We start from the raw sequence: 16,239 nt of genomic DNA on the forward strand, positions 1-16,239 counted from the left end.
TAAATACCAATAAAGCTCAATGCTCCAGCGATGAGTCACACAGGACTGCAGCCTTAAGTAGAGGTGTTCCTCATCAGGTGGATGGCCGTCAGCTGGTGTTAATTAACGGCCATCTTGGAGGAAGGCTGCAGACATTGGGACTCCTACACTTACAGTCCAAACCCGAAGGAGGGGAGCTGGTCCTCCAGTCCAAGGAGTGAGCAGCCGAGGGAAATCCAACGAGGGTCCAAGGGAACGAGGAAGGCTGGCAACTGGAGGCAAAAATGGCACGAGGAATACTTGACAGGCCGAGGGATCCAGATCAGGTCACGAGGAGATCCAAAAACACGAGGAACCAGGAAACATGAGAGGTGATATGCTCCAGCGATGAGTCACACTGGGCTGCAGCCTTTTGTAGTTGGAGAGGCTCATCAGGCTGATGACCGCCAGGTGTTGTTAATCAGCGGCCATCGGCAAGGCAGGCTGCAGGCAGTGGGACCCTTACAGAGGTGGCAGCCTCGTGGGAAGCACTGCCCTTTGTCCCCCTGGCATATGTACATTGGATAAGGGAGATGATCTATCATATGCATTTAGAGAATATAAGATATACACTGAAGGGTTCTGTAAAAAGATTTTGGGATACTTGACAGCCCTTTGTACTGTATGTGGTAAGTATGTCAATGGCTATTTAATTTGTTTGTGCATGTTTGACTGCTCCAGTGTGGGAGGAAAGGGGTGGTGGTGGGGGGGGGGGGGGTTGCTCTATGTTCAAAAATGAAAATATTAATAAAAACACTTTGTTTAATAAAAAAGATTTTAACAACCATGAAGCATGAAAATGGTATTCATGGAGCTATCAACTCTTCTGCAGACATAAGAGGTTTTATCCAAAGCACCTCAATAAGCTGCACAGATAAGAAAAATGGCCACAAAAAAGCCTTTGTTAAAAGACAAAAAAAAAAAAATGGAATTTGCAAAAAGGCATGGAAGACTCCCCAAACATGTAAAAAAAGGTGCATTGAATTTTGAGGTCATCAAGGACATCAAGATATATAGTACAAATCTAACACTATTCATAATGCTTGGAACACCAAAACAACAGGGTGGCCTGGTGGTGGCAGTATCATGCTGTAAGAATATTTTAAATAAACAAGGACACGTTAAATTTGACAAAAAAAAAAACATTAATGGAGCCAAATAAAAGATTTCTTCTTCTGCTTGAATTATACAGAGATTTGAGTCTGGCGTTAAGGTTCCCCTTCTAACAAGACAATTTTCATTCATTCAACCTTTATTTAGACAGGTAAATCCCAATCCCATTGGGACAATGGTCCCAAGTTTAATAAAACTTCACTTTAATGCATCTGCATTTGTTCATATCCATTATTACCCTTATACTGAATAATTTTGGCATCTGTTGTTGGCTTTTGTAGGGGAAAAAACACCTCAGAAAAACACCACCTCAGCTCAAACAAACAAAAAGAGTTCACCTCATCCCAAACAAATGTCATTCTTGTGTTTTGTTTTTGAAACTGTTAAAATAAGATTAATCTATTCCCTTGGGAACAAACAGACATTGTTTTACAAATATTCAGCTTAAATCACAAACGAAATGGACAGATCGTTTTTAATGAAAGATTTTGTTCTAATGACCTCGGAGATTTTGAAACATCTGAACTCGCTACTTTGATATCTTCCTTTATCGAAAAGGAGTATTCCTTCCAGACTCGTTCCCATGAAGATAACACCATAAGAACCCTTTGTTTAATGACATTCCTTTTTAGGAGATGGACAGCGACACCTTTTTTTTTCATTCAACCTTTATTTAGACAAGTAATCCCATTGACCCTCGAGGACTCATTTACAAGAGAGACCTGATTTGACCTGACACCTTTGTTAAAACATTGCATGTTATTAATACAAAGATGTAATTTCTGTTTTATTCAATGCTGAATGTTTATTCATGAACATGTGTGTTTTAAGTAATGTTTCTTTAAGCTAATGCATTTGTCTCATTTTCTCTTTTAAAAGGAAGGCAGAGAAAAGGGACTAGATTTATTTAATAGGCCAAGAGTTAGGACCACCTCTTCCGAGAGGTGGACCTTCATCTCTGTTCCACACAGACAGTAAGTAGCACTTTTTCTACGAAATCTTTTGAGAAAACACACACTTTAAAGAGATGCTCTGAAGCAACATGCTTCTGCACAGAGAAATGGAGAGAGAAGAAACCCAGCTTCTGCACTTGACCTCAGAAAGGAGAGAAGCATCTTTTCTGCAGACGGCTTTGAGCAGAGACGGGACAAAATATACAGAAGTTATCCAGCAGAACCAGAACCAGGCATTAACCCGAGAGCTGTCTACTGTCAAGACTCGAGGAACCCAGATGGAGCGAAACCAGAAAAGACAAGACTTGGTTAGAAAAAAAGTAGTGATGTTTATTATTTACAGTGTCTATTTACAGTGGGTCATCTCTTGGAGATCCTGGGAAAGAGAGTTGAATAAGTGGAGTCCAGTTGTAGTTCTTAATATTTTTGTTTTGTTTTTCCTTACAGATGGTGAAGCAAGAATTTGGCGTGGACGTAAGTCACCAGGGATGATCCAAAGGAAGGCGGAACACTACAGGAAGGACAGGCGTGTGGCTGGAAGGCGAGGCACGGAGAACATGAACCAGAACCATGGGAGTCTGCATCCAAACAGGAGCCAAGAAAACATGAGGACTGTAGACACAGAAACAAAGGTAAGTATTTCTCATATACTTTTCATTTACTGGCCAAAAGCATAAATACCAAATAGGGTACAATGCTCCAGCGATGAGTCACACTGGACTGCAGCCTTAAATAGTAGCAGGAGCTCTTCAGATGGATGGCTGCCAGCTGGTGGTAATCAGCAGCCAATTAGAGGAGGAGCTGCAGGTAGTGGAACTCTCACATCTACCAGGTAACTATCACTCCGCAGAGTGGTAAATCCCAGCTGAATACCATATGGACCTTCGTCCCTCTAACGGCAGTTGAACTTTGAGGAGACTTCAGCCTCTCAGTTACTGAAACATCTGAGGCTGGTACCATTTAAGCAGCTGTCGGAACCATGCTCTGACCATCTACATCCTGGTAGGAGAGAGACTTTTCAGAGCCTTTCTGGTGAACCTACATCACAACATAGCAGACAAACTTAGCTCACCTTAGACACAATTTTAACTACTTCACAAACAGAAACCAGTCCTAAGTCTGCCTTATAAGTTTCACTAATTTGAATAATCAATTAGACCTTTGATACAATGCTATTTGTTATTCAGTTAACTTTTGTTATGCATAATCTTTATCATATATCTCAGATTATTTTTATAATAAAATACAAAAAAAATCAACTGAATTTGTGATTATTTTGGCATATCTGTGTGTATCAACTGATTTGATACCCTTTAAACACGAGAAAAGAACTCACTACATTATTTTGGGGTAAAGAGAGACTGATTTTCCTCTCCAAGAGAGAGGTGGTGCCCAAACAATGAGGTTATTTGCATAATACATGCATATCTTATGAGCTTAACTTATAACTGATAATTAACAATATATTTACATCCCATATCGCTACACTTTTGTTTAATGTCTGATTGCATCAAAAGCCAAAACAATGTCCTCCATTGAGTCCTACATTCTTTCATCCCTTTTATTAAGTTTATATAAAAACGATTGTTACAGCTAGTTTCCACAGTATAACATTTTAAAGTTTGCTGATGATGACTCTGTCATCCTGTTCCTTCTCAGCAGTGATGACCCAGACCTCAGGCCTGTGGTTGGAGACGTCACTGAATGGTGTGAGTCTCCCTTTTTAAATTTAAATGTTTCTAAGACAAAGGAGAAGGTCACTGATTTTATAAAATACTCTTCAGTTCCCACTCCTGTGGTCATAAACAGTGAAGCTGTTGAGGTGCTGCATCAATGTAATTATCTTGGAACTGTTCTTTGTGACAAACTGACCTTTGACCCGAATGTGAACTCACCAGCGAATGTATTTTTATCTGAAGCTCTGTGGTTTTAATGTTAATTATATTTTTATTGTTATTATTATTGTTATTAATATTATTTGTAAATATAAAGTAGACTGCTATATGAATGGGTAAATGAGGGCACAGATTGTAGTCTAAAGCACTTTGAGTATGTTGATAAGATAGGAAAATTGGCTCCGATGGTGGGGGAGGATGCCCGTCAGACCTGGCAGGCCCAAACGTATTGTGAGGGTTTGCTGGGAACGTCTGGCAGAGTCTCCTGTGAGACAGAGAACTTCAAACATGTTCCGGGGGAGGTGGGGGACATTGAGTCCGAGTGGGCCATGTTCCGTGCTTCCATTGTCGAAGCGGCTTACCAGATCTGCGGCCGCAGGGTTGTCAGTGCCTGTCACGGCAGCAACCCTCGAACCCGGTGGTGGACACCGGCGGTGAGGGATGCTGTCAGGCTGAAGAAGGAGTCCTATCAGGCCATTTTGGCCTGTGGGACCCTGGAAGCAGCTGATGGGTACTGGCAGTCTAAGTGACATGCGGCTCGGGATGTCGCTGAGGCAAAAACTCTGGCATGGGAGGAGTTTAAAGAGGCCATGGAGAATGTCATCCGCACGGCTTCGAGGTGATTCAGGTCCACCATCTGTCGTCCCAGGGGGGCGAAAGCGGTACACCTATTCAAAAAGGGGGACTGTAGAGTGTGTTCCAACTACAGGGGGATCACACTCTTAAGCCTACATGGTAAGGTCTATTCGGGGGTTCTGGAGAGGAGGGTCTGTCGGATAGTCAAACCTCGGATTCAGGAGGAGCAGTGCGGTTTTTGTCCTGGTTGTGGAACACTGGACCAGCTCTACACTCTCAGCAGGGTCATGGAGGGTGCGTGGGAGTTTACTGAACCGGTCTACATGTGCTTTGTGGACTTGGAGAAGGCGTTCAACCGCGTCCCTCGAGGAACCCTGTGGGGGGTACTCTAGGAGTATGGGGTACCAGGCCCTTTGATATGGGCTTTTAGGTCCCTGTATGACCGGTGTCAGAGCCTGGTCCGCATTGCCGGCATTAAGTCAGGCTTGTTCCCAGTGAGAGTTGGACTCCGCCAAGGTTGCCCTTCGTCACAATTCTGTTCATAACTTTTATGGACAGAATTTCTAGGTGCAACCAAGGTGTTGAGGGGATCTGTTTTGGTAGCCTTAAGATTGCGTCTCTGCTTTTTGCAGATGATGTGGTCCTATTGGCTTCATCAGATCGTGATCTACAGCTTTCGCTAGAGCAGTTTGCAGCTGAGTGCGACACTCTAATGTGAAACAGTTAATTGGCATGTCAAGTTAATGTATATTATTTGCCATGCTCCATATTTTTCTGCTGCTGTACTGTGATGTGAATGATATTAAAATGTTCCATGTAATAATCAGTCTTGGTGTGACCGGGTAGTAAGGGACATCAAGAGATAGTTTTTATTATCCTCAAGGTTTGATATGATACGGTGACGTGTCTTAGAGAGTCTTGAGCCTCCATCTTCACAACCAGCTCCCTAACGTGTCCCTCTGCAGTTACACTGTTGATAATGGCTTGGAAGAGTGAGAGGGGGTGGTTGAAGGCTGGCACCATGTTGATTCTACAAAACTAACTTTTTCAGTTCAGGAAGTCGGAACGATCAGCGCTTCTGACAGGTGAGGGCATAAGTGTGAACTTGTAAATGCAATGATCTGTGAATGATGGCTGTTATTTAAAGCTTGTAATAAATCTGATCAAAGTATGTTTACATCATCCCAACCTGCATTCTTTTTTTCATTTTTCTTTTATTTCAGTGTATTCAAAAATGGCTGTATATACTAACACATTTACATACAAGATGAAATGCTTCAACAAATAAGATTCTGTCCAGAGGATCTGACTCAACCTTTTTAGACAATTATAGTACATGCCGTTTATTTTATCCTATAAGGTTTTACAAGTTATAAATGATGTCTGTACACTGTGAGCACTTGAAACCAAGGTCAAGTTCCTTGTTTGTGCACACAATCTTGGCCAATAAAAATTATTCTGAATTCTGATTCTGAATAATTCATTTTAATGAATATTGCACTGGTAGGGGTCTGTGCTAATGTGTGCAAGAACTGACAAACCTGTCATTGAGGCAGCAGTAGATGATGGGGTTGTACATTGTTGAGCTCATGGCCAACCACATAATGGCCAGGTAGAACTGCTGGATGAAGGTTTCTTCAAACAACTTTGGGAAAAACTGGTGCAGCAGGAAGTAGACATGATAGGGCAGCCAACAGATGGCAAATGTACATACCACCACTATCATCATCTTCACTACCTGTGGGAGACAAATCAGCACAAGTATGTAAGGTAACTTGAATCAGAATCAGAATAAGCTTTATTGTCATTGCACAGTGAAGTACAATGAAATTGCATTCTGTACATCTGTCCTAAAGATGAACGGAAGTGTACAGGAGCTGAAGCTTCTAAGAAGTGCTGACCTTGTTGCTTGGATAGAAAAGGGGAAGAAAACATAGGTATAGAAAAGATCTCTCACACCATGTCCTTACAGGGCATGGTTTAAGTCATCAAAAAAATCTACTAAAGCAAACAATGTAGACAGACAATACATAAGAATGGACAACAAGATGGTGAGATTTGTCCATGAATACTTTCAGATAGTTTCCATAGTCCTAATAAGATACGACAGTTTCTGTCAGCAGGTAAAACTTTGATAATGTAGATCATGAAATTTTATGCCATAGGCTCTCGGATATTTGTTTTTCAGACCACACTGTTTGGTTTTCTTTCTTTTTTTTATTCAACCTTTATTTAAACAGATAAATCACATTGAGCCTCAAAGACTCATTTATAAGTGAGACCTGCTTGGACAGACAAAAACAGTGGTTAACTGAACACATGTAGGAATTGGAGGTGAAAAAATTCCTATCATGTCATAGCTCTGCTCTCTGTCAGCTCCTCTGTCATGCTGCACACTCAGTAATCACTCAACTCATGTCACCTGTCACCGCTCATTATCCCACAGCTCCACCACCTGGTCCAGTCAGTACTTAAGTTCACTCATTCCTCTCAGTCTGGGCCAGATTCTCTATCCTGTCTCATCAGCAGTAGACTTTCCAGCATTCCATTGATTGACTCATCACGTTCATGACCCTTGCCTTGACCACGACCACGCTTTTGCCTCAGCCCTCGTCTGCTTTTGCTCATCTGATCAGGTACCGACTCATGCTCTTGTTTTTTGACTCTCTTTTTGGATCACGTACTGGATACTTCTGCTGAACAACTGACTTCACGGTATGAACTCTGCCTTTCCCTTCTGACTGTTTTGTTTGGATCACGGATTAAAGGTCAAGCTCATTCTGTATCACGGACTTATCCTTATCCCTGAATCTGATTCCCACAGATTCATTTCCCCAATTAGTCTCTTTCCCCCTGCATCTACTAACCTTTATCTTTTAGTTGCAAGCCTGTTGGACTCCGTTCCAGTGGACCTTAACATCAGTTCTACTTCTACTGGCAGCCCGCCACTACAACACTACCCAATCACGAACTACCAATCAGAAGATCGGAACCAGCCCAGAACCGGACCTACTCCAGAGTTTTACTTTATTTCACAATAAATCTTTTAACCCTCTCAGTGGTTGTTGTTGTTGTTTGCGATCCGGCCTCTGGTTCATGACATATCAGACTTCTTTTCCAGCCTGAGAAAAAACCCCTCTAATATTAAAATAAACACCTCGCACAAACAGCACATAGTGACGTAGACATTCTACAAACGAGGGAGACGAGAGCGGTCAGCAATGTTCATAAATGCTCTCAAGGTCACTGTAAGAGTTCTGATAAGGATGGAATAATCAATGTCCTCTTGTGAGATCCATAAACATTCTCGAGGGATGTCGAGGAATGGCCAAGAATAACAACTATGAGAATCCAAGAGTCCTGAAATGATGACAAAGTTTATTAGCTGGTTTCATCTGGTTATCAGTTGGAAATTCCTCTGGGAGGGGGTGGTGAGCGTCAGATCACATGTTCTCCAGGCAAATTCAGATAAGGTGGCCTTCAAGGCCAGCCAAGGGAGCCAAATTCAGATAAACACACAGTTGTTTTGGGGACAGGCAGAACTTAATGACATCTACCTTGAGTCTGTGTTGGTCAACTCGGTTCCGAATTGTCCAAAATACATGGCCCCATCGTTGGAACGTGACTGAGTAAAATCCCCAAGATCTTATCCATTCAGCCCAAAGCATTTGAGTCCGGGTACTCGAGACATGAACCAAGCCATCATAAAGGCAAGGAGCGTGATCGGGTCCAAATTTGCCGCCGACGACTTCCTTGATGGTAGATAAAACCAGCAACCAGCCGAATCCAAAAAGCAGGAACCAGCAGGAACCAGTAGGAATTAGTTATAAAAAATCCAATTAAATATGCGTCCTTAAAATCCACAGATGGCAGCAGAGATAGACACATCATCAAGTTTTTTGTATTAGAATTAGAAAAATTACAGTTATTCATTTTGTTCTGTTACTTGAAAATTATTATGATTTAAATAATTGTTTGAAAAAAGGGGCAGATGTAATAAGATTTTTTCTTTTTTTTGCTGCCTTTCATTTTAAATCTTTTGTATCTTTTTTTATATTGTTGTAGAATTGTTTTGTACTTTTTTACAATGAATAAACTTTATACCATACCATACCATACCCAGTGTCCGGCAGGCTCTCACACTCTCAGTCTTTAAGTCTCGCTTGAAGACCCACTTCTATTCGCTTGCCTTTAACACGGTGTGATTTGTTTTGGTCCGGTCTGTTCTCTACTCTGTTGGCCATTTTAGTTAGCTTCTGCTGCTATTTGTATCTGTATTTCTATTTTATGTTTTCCTGTCCGCTGTGCATGTTTGTGTTCTTTTGTACAGCACTTTGGTTGGCCTTGTTGCTGTTTTAAGTGCTATATAAATAAATTGTTTTTTTTCGTTTTTTTTTTTTTCATTTAGCCTTTATTTATCCAGGTTAGTCTCATTGAGCCACGAGAACTCATTTTCAAGAGAGACCTGTTTTAGGGAGCACATGGTGGGGTTAAGGGCCTTGCTCATGGGCCCAGAGTGGGGCGAATGAGGGTGGGGGCAAGTGTGGTTGTTTCACCTACCCCACCCACAATTTTGATGTTGTCGGGGCCGGGGCGTGAACCGGCGATCTTCGGATCACAAGCCCACCTCTCTAACCTCTGCGCCACCACTCCCCATGGTATGGTATGGTATACCCTGCAGCATCTGGACTCCCCAGAAACCTAAGCTAGGATCATGTTTGTGGACTTCAGCTCTGCATTTAACACCATCCTTCCTGCGCTGCTCTGGGACAAGCTTTTCCTGCTTCATGTACCTGACTCCACCTGCAGGTGGATCACAGACTTTTTAACAGACCGGAGTCAGTGCATGCGGCTGGGTAAAGTTGTCTCGGACACTCAGACTTTAAGCACAGGATCTCCACAGGGCTGTGTACTTTCCACTCTGCTCTTCTCCCTGTACAACTGCTGCACCTCCAGCCATGACTCCGTAAAACTTATTAAGTTTGCGGATGACACCACCCTCATCGGGCTCATCTCGGATGGTGATGAGTCTGCCTACAGGAGGGAGGTGGACCGGCTGGTGACCTGGTGCAGCAACAACAACCTGGAGCTTAATGCCCAGAAGAAAGTGGAGATGATTGTGGATTTCAGGAAAGCCACAGCCCCTATGCCCCCCATTGCCCTTAACAATAAAAACTAGGAAGGACAGATGGTGGTGGATTTTGCCAAGAGAATGGAAAAGGCTATAGTCAATACCTATTTCCAAAAGAGGGAGGAACATAGAGTGACCTACAAGAGTGGAGGAAGGAGTACGCAGGTTGACTACATTCTGTGTAGAAGAGGAAACCTGAGTGAAATTAGAGACTGTAAGGTTGTGGCAGGGGAGAGTGTGGCCAGACAGCATCGGATGGTTGTGCGTAGAATGACTGTTGTTGTGAAGAAGAGAAAAAAAATTAAAATCAGAGACAAAGGCCAAATGGTGGAAGCCTAAGAAGGAAGAGTGCGAGAAATTCAGAGAGGAGCTGTTAAAGGCTCTGGGTGGTAAGAAAGAGATTCCAAATGACTGGGCTACTACAACAATAGTAATTAGGGAAACAGGTAGGAAGGTACTTGGTGTGTCATCTGGACAGGAAATGGAAGATAAGGAAACCTGGTGGTGGAATAGTGAAATGCAGGACGCCGTTCAAATAAAGAGATTCGTCAAGAAGAAATATGACTGAGACGACTGAAGAGAGATGACAGGAATATAAGGAGATAGGACGTAGTGCAAAGAGGGAAGTAGTTAAGGCAAAGCAGAGAGCGTTTGATGAGTTGTATGGGAGACTGGACACTAAAGAGGGCCAGAAGGACTTGTACAGATTGGCAAGACAGACGGATCAGGCTGGAAAGGATGTGCAGCAGGTTAGGCTTATTAAAGATAGGAATGGTAATATTCTAACAAGTGAGAAGAGTGTGACAGGAAGATGGAAGGAGTACTTTGAGGAGCTAATGAATGAAGAGAATGAAAGAGAAAGAAGAGTAGAGGTCATAGAAACTGTGGACCAGGAAGTGGGAAAGTCAAGTCAACTTTATAGAGCAAATTTAAAACAGAACCTGTAAACAAAGTGCTTAACAACAACAACAACAATCAATCAATGAGAGTAAAATTAAAGAGAAAAATCATATATATACTGTATACGCAATACACTAAGAATAATAACTGAAGAATTAATAAAAAGCATTTAAAACATAGGGTCACAGATTAAAAAACACTAGATCAATTTACACTGTGTGAAATGCCTGCAAGAAAAGATGTGTTTTAAGCAGGGATTTTGAAGTGAGGAAGGGAAGTGGCCTGTCTGATGTTGGGGGGCAGGTTGTTCCAGAGTTTGGGGCCCATGACTGAAAAAGCCCAATCTCCTCTGAGCTTCAGTCTTGTTTTTGGAACAGCCAAAAGCAGCTGATCGGATGATGTCAGAGTCCCAGAGGGAACGTAAGGTTCCAGAAGCTCAGAGAGGTAAAGGGGTGTGAGGCCATTTAAACATTGAAGGTCAACAGAAGAATTTTAAAGACTATCCTCGTACGAACAGTGAGCCAGTGAAGGGAGGACAGAACTGGAGTAATATGTTCAGACATACGAGTTCCGGTTAAAAGCCGAGCAGCAGCATTCTGGATGAGCTGAAGACGTGAGATGGAGGTCTGGCTGATCCCAGCATAGAGTGCATTGCAATAGTTCAATCGGGTTGTGACAAAGACATGGACTAGTTTCTCAAGGTCGGGTCTGGACAATACTGGCTTGAGCTTAGCAACCTGTCTTAGTTGGAAGAAGCTTTTCTGCAGAACAGAGTTGATTTGTTTGTCAAACTTGAAATCAGAGTCTAAAACCATCCCGAGATTTTTACCAGACTGCTTAAGATATGGCTGAAGAGAGTCCAGGTTGACAGGATCAGTGGTGGCAGTTGAGCTAGGGCTAAAGACAATGACTTCAGTCTTCTCGTTGTTAAAACTTAAGAAATTTGAAGCCATCCAGGCCTTAATGTCGTCCAGACATTTTAACAGAGGGTGAATGGAGCAAACACTTGCTGGTTTCACAGGCAGGTAGATCTGGCAGTCATCAGCATAGCAATGGAATGAAAAACCATGTTTTCTCAGGATGGACCCCAGTGGGAGCAAATAAAGTGAGAACAGTAGGGGTCAAAGAATCGAACCCTGTGGGACTCCGCAAGAAAGAGATAATGAGGCGGATACATTATTATCAACCTTGACACAAAAACTCCTGCCACTCAGGTATGAGCGGAACCATTCTAATGCAGCACCTGTGATCTCAACCCACTGTTCCAACCGTGATACAAGGATACTGTGGTCAACAGTATCAAAAGCAGCAGTAAGGTCCAGGAGCACAAGTACCACAAATTGACCAGAATCGTTTGATATCATAATATGGTTACAAACCCTTACTAATGCCGTTTCAGTGCTGTGGAGATCCTTAAAACCAGATTGAAAAATCTTGAAGATTCTGCTCTCATTCAAAAACTTGTTTACTGAATGAAAACTATTTTCTCCAGGATTTTGGACAGGAAAGGAAGTTTTGAGATTGGTCTGAAATTTGAGCAAGTCGAAAGGTCAAGTCCAGGTTTCTTAATTAACGGATGAACTACTACATGTTTGAAAACATCGGGAACCACACTTGTCACAATACTACTATTTATAATAGTAAGAACAGAGGGTCCAGTCGTGGTTAGAAGTTGTTTGAAAAACAACGCAGGATTGGGGTCAGCGGGGGAACTGCAGGGTTTCATCTGACCAACGACTTTGTTTAGAAATGGGAGTGAAATGGGTTCAAACTGTTTGAAGACAGCTGATCAAGGGACAAAGACAGAGGGGTCAGTTGTGGACTGGGGGATGGATGACCTAATCAGCTCTACCTTATCAGCAAAGTATCTGGTAAAGTTGTTGCAGATGTCAACAGAGGCCTCCATGCTGGCAGACCGAGGCACGTTTAAAATGGAATTTACGTTATTAAAAATAACACAGGGATTAAGATTGTTTGAAGCAATGATTTGGGAGAAGTATTTGTTCTTTTCAGATTTAACGATGCTCTGATAATATTTCAAACACAATAAAAAAATGTAATTTGTCCTTTTTCCACTTGCATTCAGCTTTTCTGCATAGACGTTTGGCTGCTCGAGTGGTCGTGTTCAACCCGGGGTGTGGTGCCCGCTGTGGTCGCCTGATTTTTAGCGGGGCCACAAGGTCTAAAATAGAGCAGGTCGCATCATGCCTACTGAGCAGCTCCTGCGTACTAATACAGGCAGAGGTTTCAGGGACTGAGGCAGCATCAGTAATGAATGCAGAGGAAAAAAAGCAGCAGTTGAAGAGTTAAATATCCGACAACTCTTGGCTGGAGCAGGGGATTTAGACTCATGAATAACAGAGGTTTCGAATGAAATGGATTTGTGATCTGAAACAATAGCATCCCCAATTTCCAGATTAACCACAGACAATCCATGAGACAGAACTAAATCAAGTGTAGGCCCTGTTGATGAGTTGGACCAACAACATTTTGCACAAGGTTGAAAGATTGGATCAGATTTAGAAACTTCTGCACCAAAGGCTTGTCAGGACAGCAAATGTGTACATTAAAGTCTCTCAGAATCAAGACCCTGTCATAATTGAGCAGTATTCCAGTCAGAAAGTCAGAAAATTCACTTATGAAGTTTTTGTTGTACGAGGGTGGCCTGTAGATCAGGCAGCACAGTGTTGGGTTGGAGCGGCCCAGCTCAAAATACAGCAGTTCAAAACTCTGAAAAGCTACAGCCTGTAGCTGTCTGCAGTTCCAGAGCTTTTTAAAAACTGTTAATAATCCACCACCCCTACCAGAACCCCTTGGAGCATTAAAAAAGGCACAATCCACCGGCAAAAGTTCAGAAAAAACACTTAACTCACCAGGGAAGAGTCAGGTCTCTGTAACAAACATGAAGTCCAGTCCATTGGAGCAGAAAAAGTTGTTTGAGATGAAGGTTTTGTTTGCCAGCGACCTCACATTTAGCAGAGCAATCTTTGTAGGACCAGCAGCTGAAGGAAAAGCTGAGCTCGGAGCACAGATCAGCTGTTTCACTTTTTGGGAGTTTGAAGCGTGCCTCGAAGGACCAGAGACGCCGCAGCTGTGAGCGCGCCCGCGGCGCGGGCCAGGCTCTACTACGGGGATCAGGCAGGACCCAGCAGGATCAGTGAAGCACCCGGGCAGGCAAATATGCAGCAGATGGTCAGAAGGAGATGATGCATCAGACAGTCCGGAGTTGGTTAAGTTCCACTGGAAACAACCAAAACTGCCGCGGCTGCGCGTACCAGGCCCAGCCACCTGTAGCAGGCTGGAGTTCAGCAGATCAGTGAAGCATCCGGATGGACATTTTAAAATCTGATGGTCAGCAGCAGATGATGAAGCAGCAGAGAGCTTGATGCTCAACTCAACTCAACTTTATTTTGGTAAATTAGCATTACAGAAAAAGGAAAACAATATAGACTACTTTTTGACAAATCAATAATTTACCAAAAAAGGAATAGGCTGAAGCCAAGGCTTATACTTGCCTACCCTGTTCATAGACTCAGCAGTCTTCAATAATAAAATATATCTACTGTCCATATATATACATACATTACATATACACATATCTATATAAAAATATGTCTGTGTATATGTATAAGCATACTTACATTACATACATACATTGTTAAACACTACATATATACATCTACATAACAGTATAAGCTTTTATAATTTTACCTTTTATGGACCTTTTAAAGCTCAACAAAAAAGCACATAATTTGAGTTCATCATTCAATTCATTCCACAATTTCACACCAACAACTGAAATGCATCTAGATTTTACTTTACTTTTCTCTTTAGCTTGTTCAAATATTAATAAACCTCGTAAATTATAATTACTCTCCCTTAACTTAAATAATTTCTGAATTCCAGAAGGAAGACTTTTATTCACTGCTTTATACATTATTTCCAGTATTTTTATATAAACAATGTCATTAACTTTTAAGGTGTTACTTTGAATAAAAAGTTTATTAGTTGGTTCACAATATCCCACTTTATTAATAAGCCTAATTGCTTTTTTTTGTAACTTTACTAATATGTCAATAGTTGTTTTATTAGCATTTCCCCATATTTCTGCACAGTATGACAAATAGGGCATAACCAAAGAAGAGTATATAATATGCAAGCCTTTTACATTTATTAAATCTTTTATTTTAAACAATATTCCAACAGTTTTTGAAACTTTATTTCTAATATATTCAATATGAGGCTTCCAACTAAGTTTGTTATCCAGAATGATACCTAAAAACTTTGTCTCATAAACTCTGTCGATTTCAACTCCATTTAGATGTAACTTTACGTTATTGTAAATCCGATTACCAGAAAATACCATAAATTTTGTTTTTTGTCCATTTAATGATAACTTATTGTAATCAAACCACTTTTTTAACTCAGCTAGCTCTTTTTCTACTATTTGTATTAGTTCATCCATATTCTTTCCAGAAAGAAAAAAATTTGTATCATCAGCAAACATTATAAATTTCAAAATATTGGATACTGTAAAAATATCGTTCACATAAAGTATAAATAATTTAGGTCCTAGAACCGAGCCTTGAGGAAGACCACATTTTATAGTTTCAGTTTGTGACTTTGTATTGTTAATTTGTACATATTGTAATCTATTACTCAAGTAACTCTTTAACCACTGATGTGTAACCCCCCGTAAGCCATATTGTTCACATTTCCACAGTAGTCGTTCATGGTCAATAGTGTCAAACGCCTTACTTAAATCAATGAACACTCCCAATGAAAACTGCTGGCTTTAATCCTCACGAGACGGCCGCCACGTCTTCCACGAGGCCTGGAGCGATGTTTTTGGGTGGGCAGAAACACCACGCGCTACAGGTAAACCAATCAAAGTGGTCGAACAAGGCGGGGTTTGCAGTAGATAACTGTATATTTAAAAGTTGTTGGCGATCATAAACAAGCAGTGAGTTGATGTCACCGAAGAAAAATGACAAAAACAGAAGAAAAAAAAAAGATCAAAACAGACAGAGGTGAACGCCAAGCAACCAGCACTGATGCCATCTTCCCGGAAAGATTACAAAAGGCGAAGTCCGGAAAGCTCTGCAAATAATTAAGAAGGGGAAAGCAGTAGGACCTGATGACATACAAGTGGAGGTTTGGAAATGTCTTGGAGAGATGGCAGTGAGGTTTTTGACTCAAATATTCAATGGCATATATGAGGGTGAGAAAATGACTGAGGAATGGAGAAGAAGTGTGCTGGTGCCCATTTTTAAGAACAAGGATGATGTACAGATTTGTAGTAACCACAGGGGAATTAAGTTGATGAGCCATACGATGAAGATCTGGGAGAGAATCGTGGAAGCAAGAAGTAGACAAGAGGTGACCGAGCAGCAGTATGGTTTCATGTCAAAAAAGGGCACCACAGATGACATCTTTGCTTTGAGAATGCTGGTGGAGAAGTACAGAGAGGGTCAGAAAGAACTCCATTGTGTCTTTGTGGATTTAGAAAAAGCATATGACAGAGTGCCAAGAGAGAAGGTGGGGTATTGCATGAGAAAATCTGGAGTGGCAGAGAATTATGCTAGTCTGGTACAGGACATGTATGAGAACAGCAGGACAGTGGTGAGATGTGCTATAGAAGTGACAGATAGCT

General features: G+C 41.6%; 1 protein-coding gene across 3 annotated transcripts in view; it reads right to left on the reverse strand.

The window, feature by feature from the left end:
• The window catches only part of tacr1a (tachykinin receptor 1a), a 108,905-nt gene that overhangs the window by 6,082 nt on the left and 86,584 nt on the right, over nt 1-16,239 (reverse strand). For all 3 annotated transcript variants that reach the window (XM_037680786.1, XM_037680787.1, XM_037680785.1), the window contains exon 4: nt 6,097-6,293. In XM_037680786.1, coding sequence (XP_037536714.1) covers nt 6,097-6,293 — 197 coding nt within the window. The remainder of the gene's footprint in view (nt 1-6,096; nt 6,294-16,239) is intronic.

This window comes from Nematolebias whitei, chromosome 8, assembly GCF_014905685.2.
Source record: "Nematolebias whitei isolate Nwh7 chromosome 8, NemWhi1, whole genome shotgun sequence".
Classification (NCBI taxonomy): Eukaryota; Metazoa; Chordata; class Actinopteri; order Cyprinodontiformes; family Rivulidae; genus Nematolebias; species Nematolebias whitei.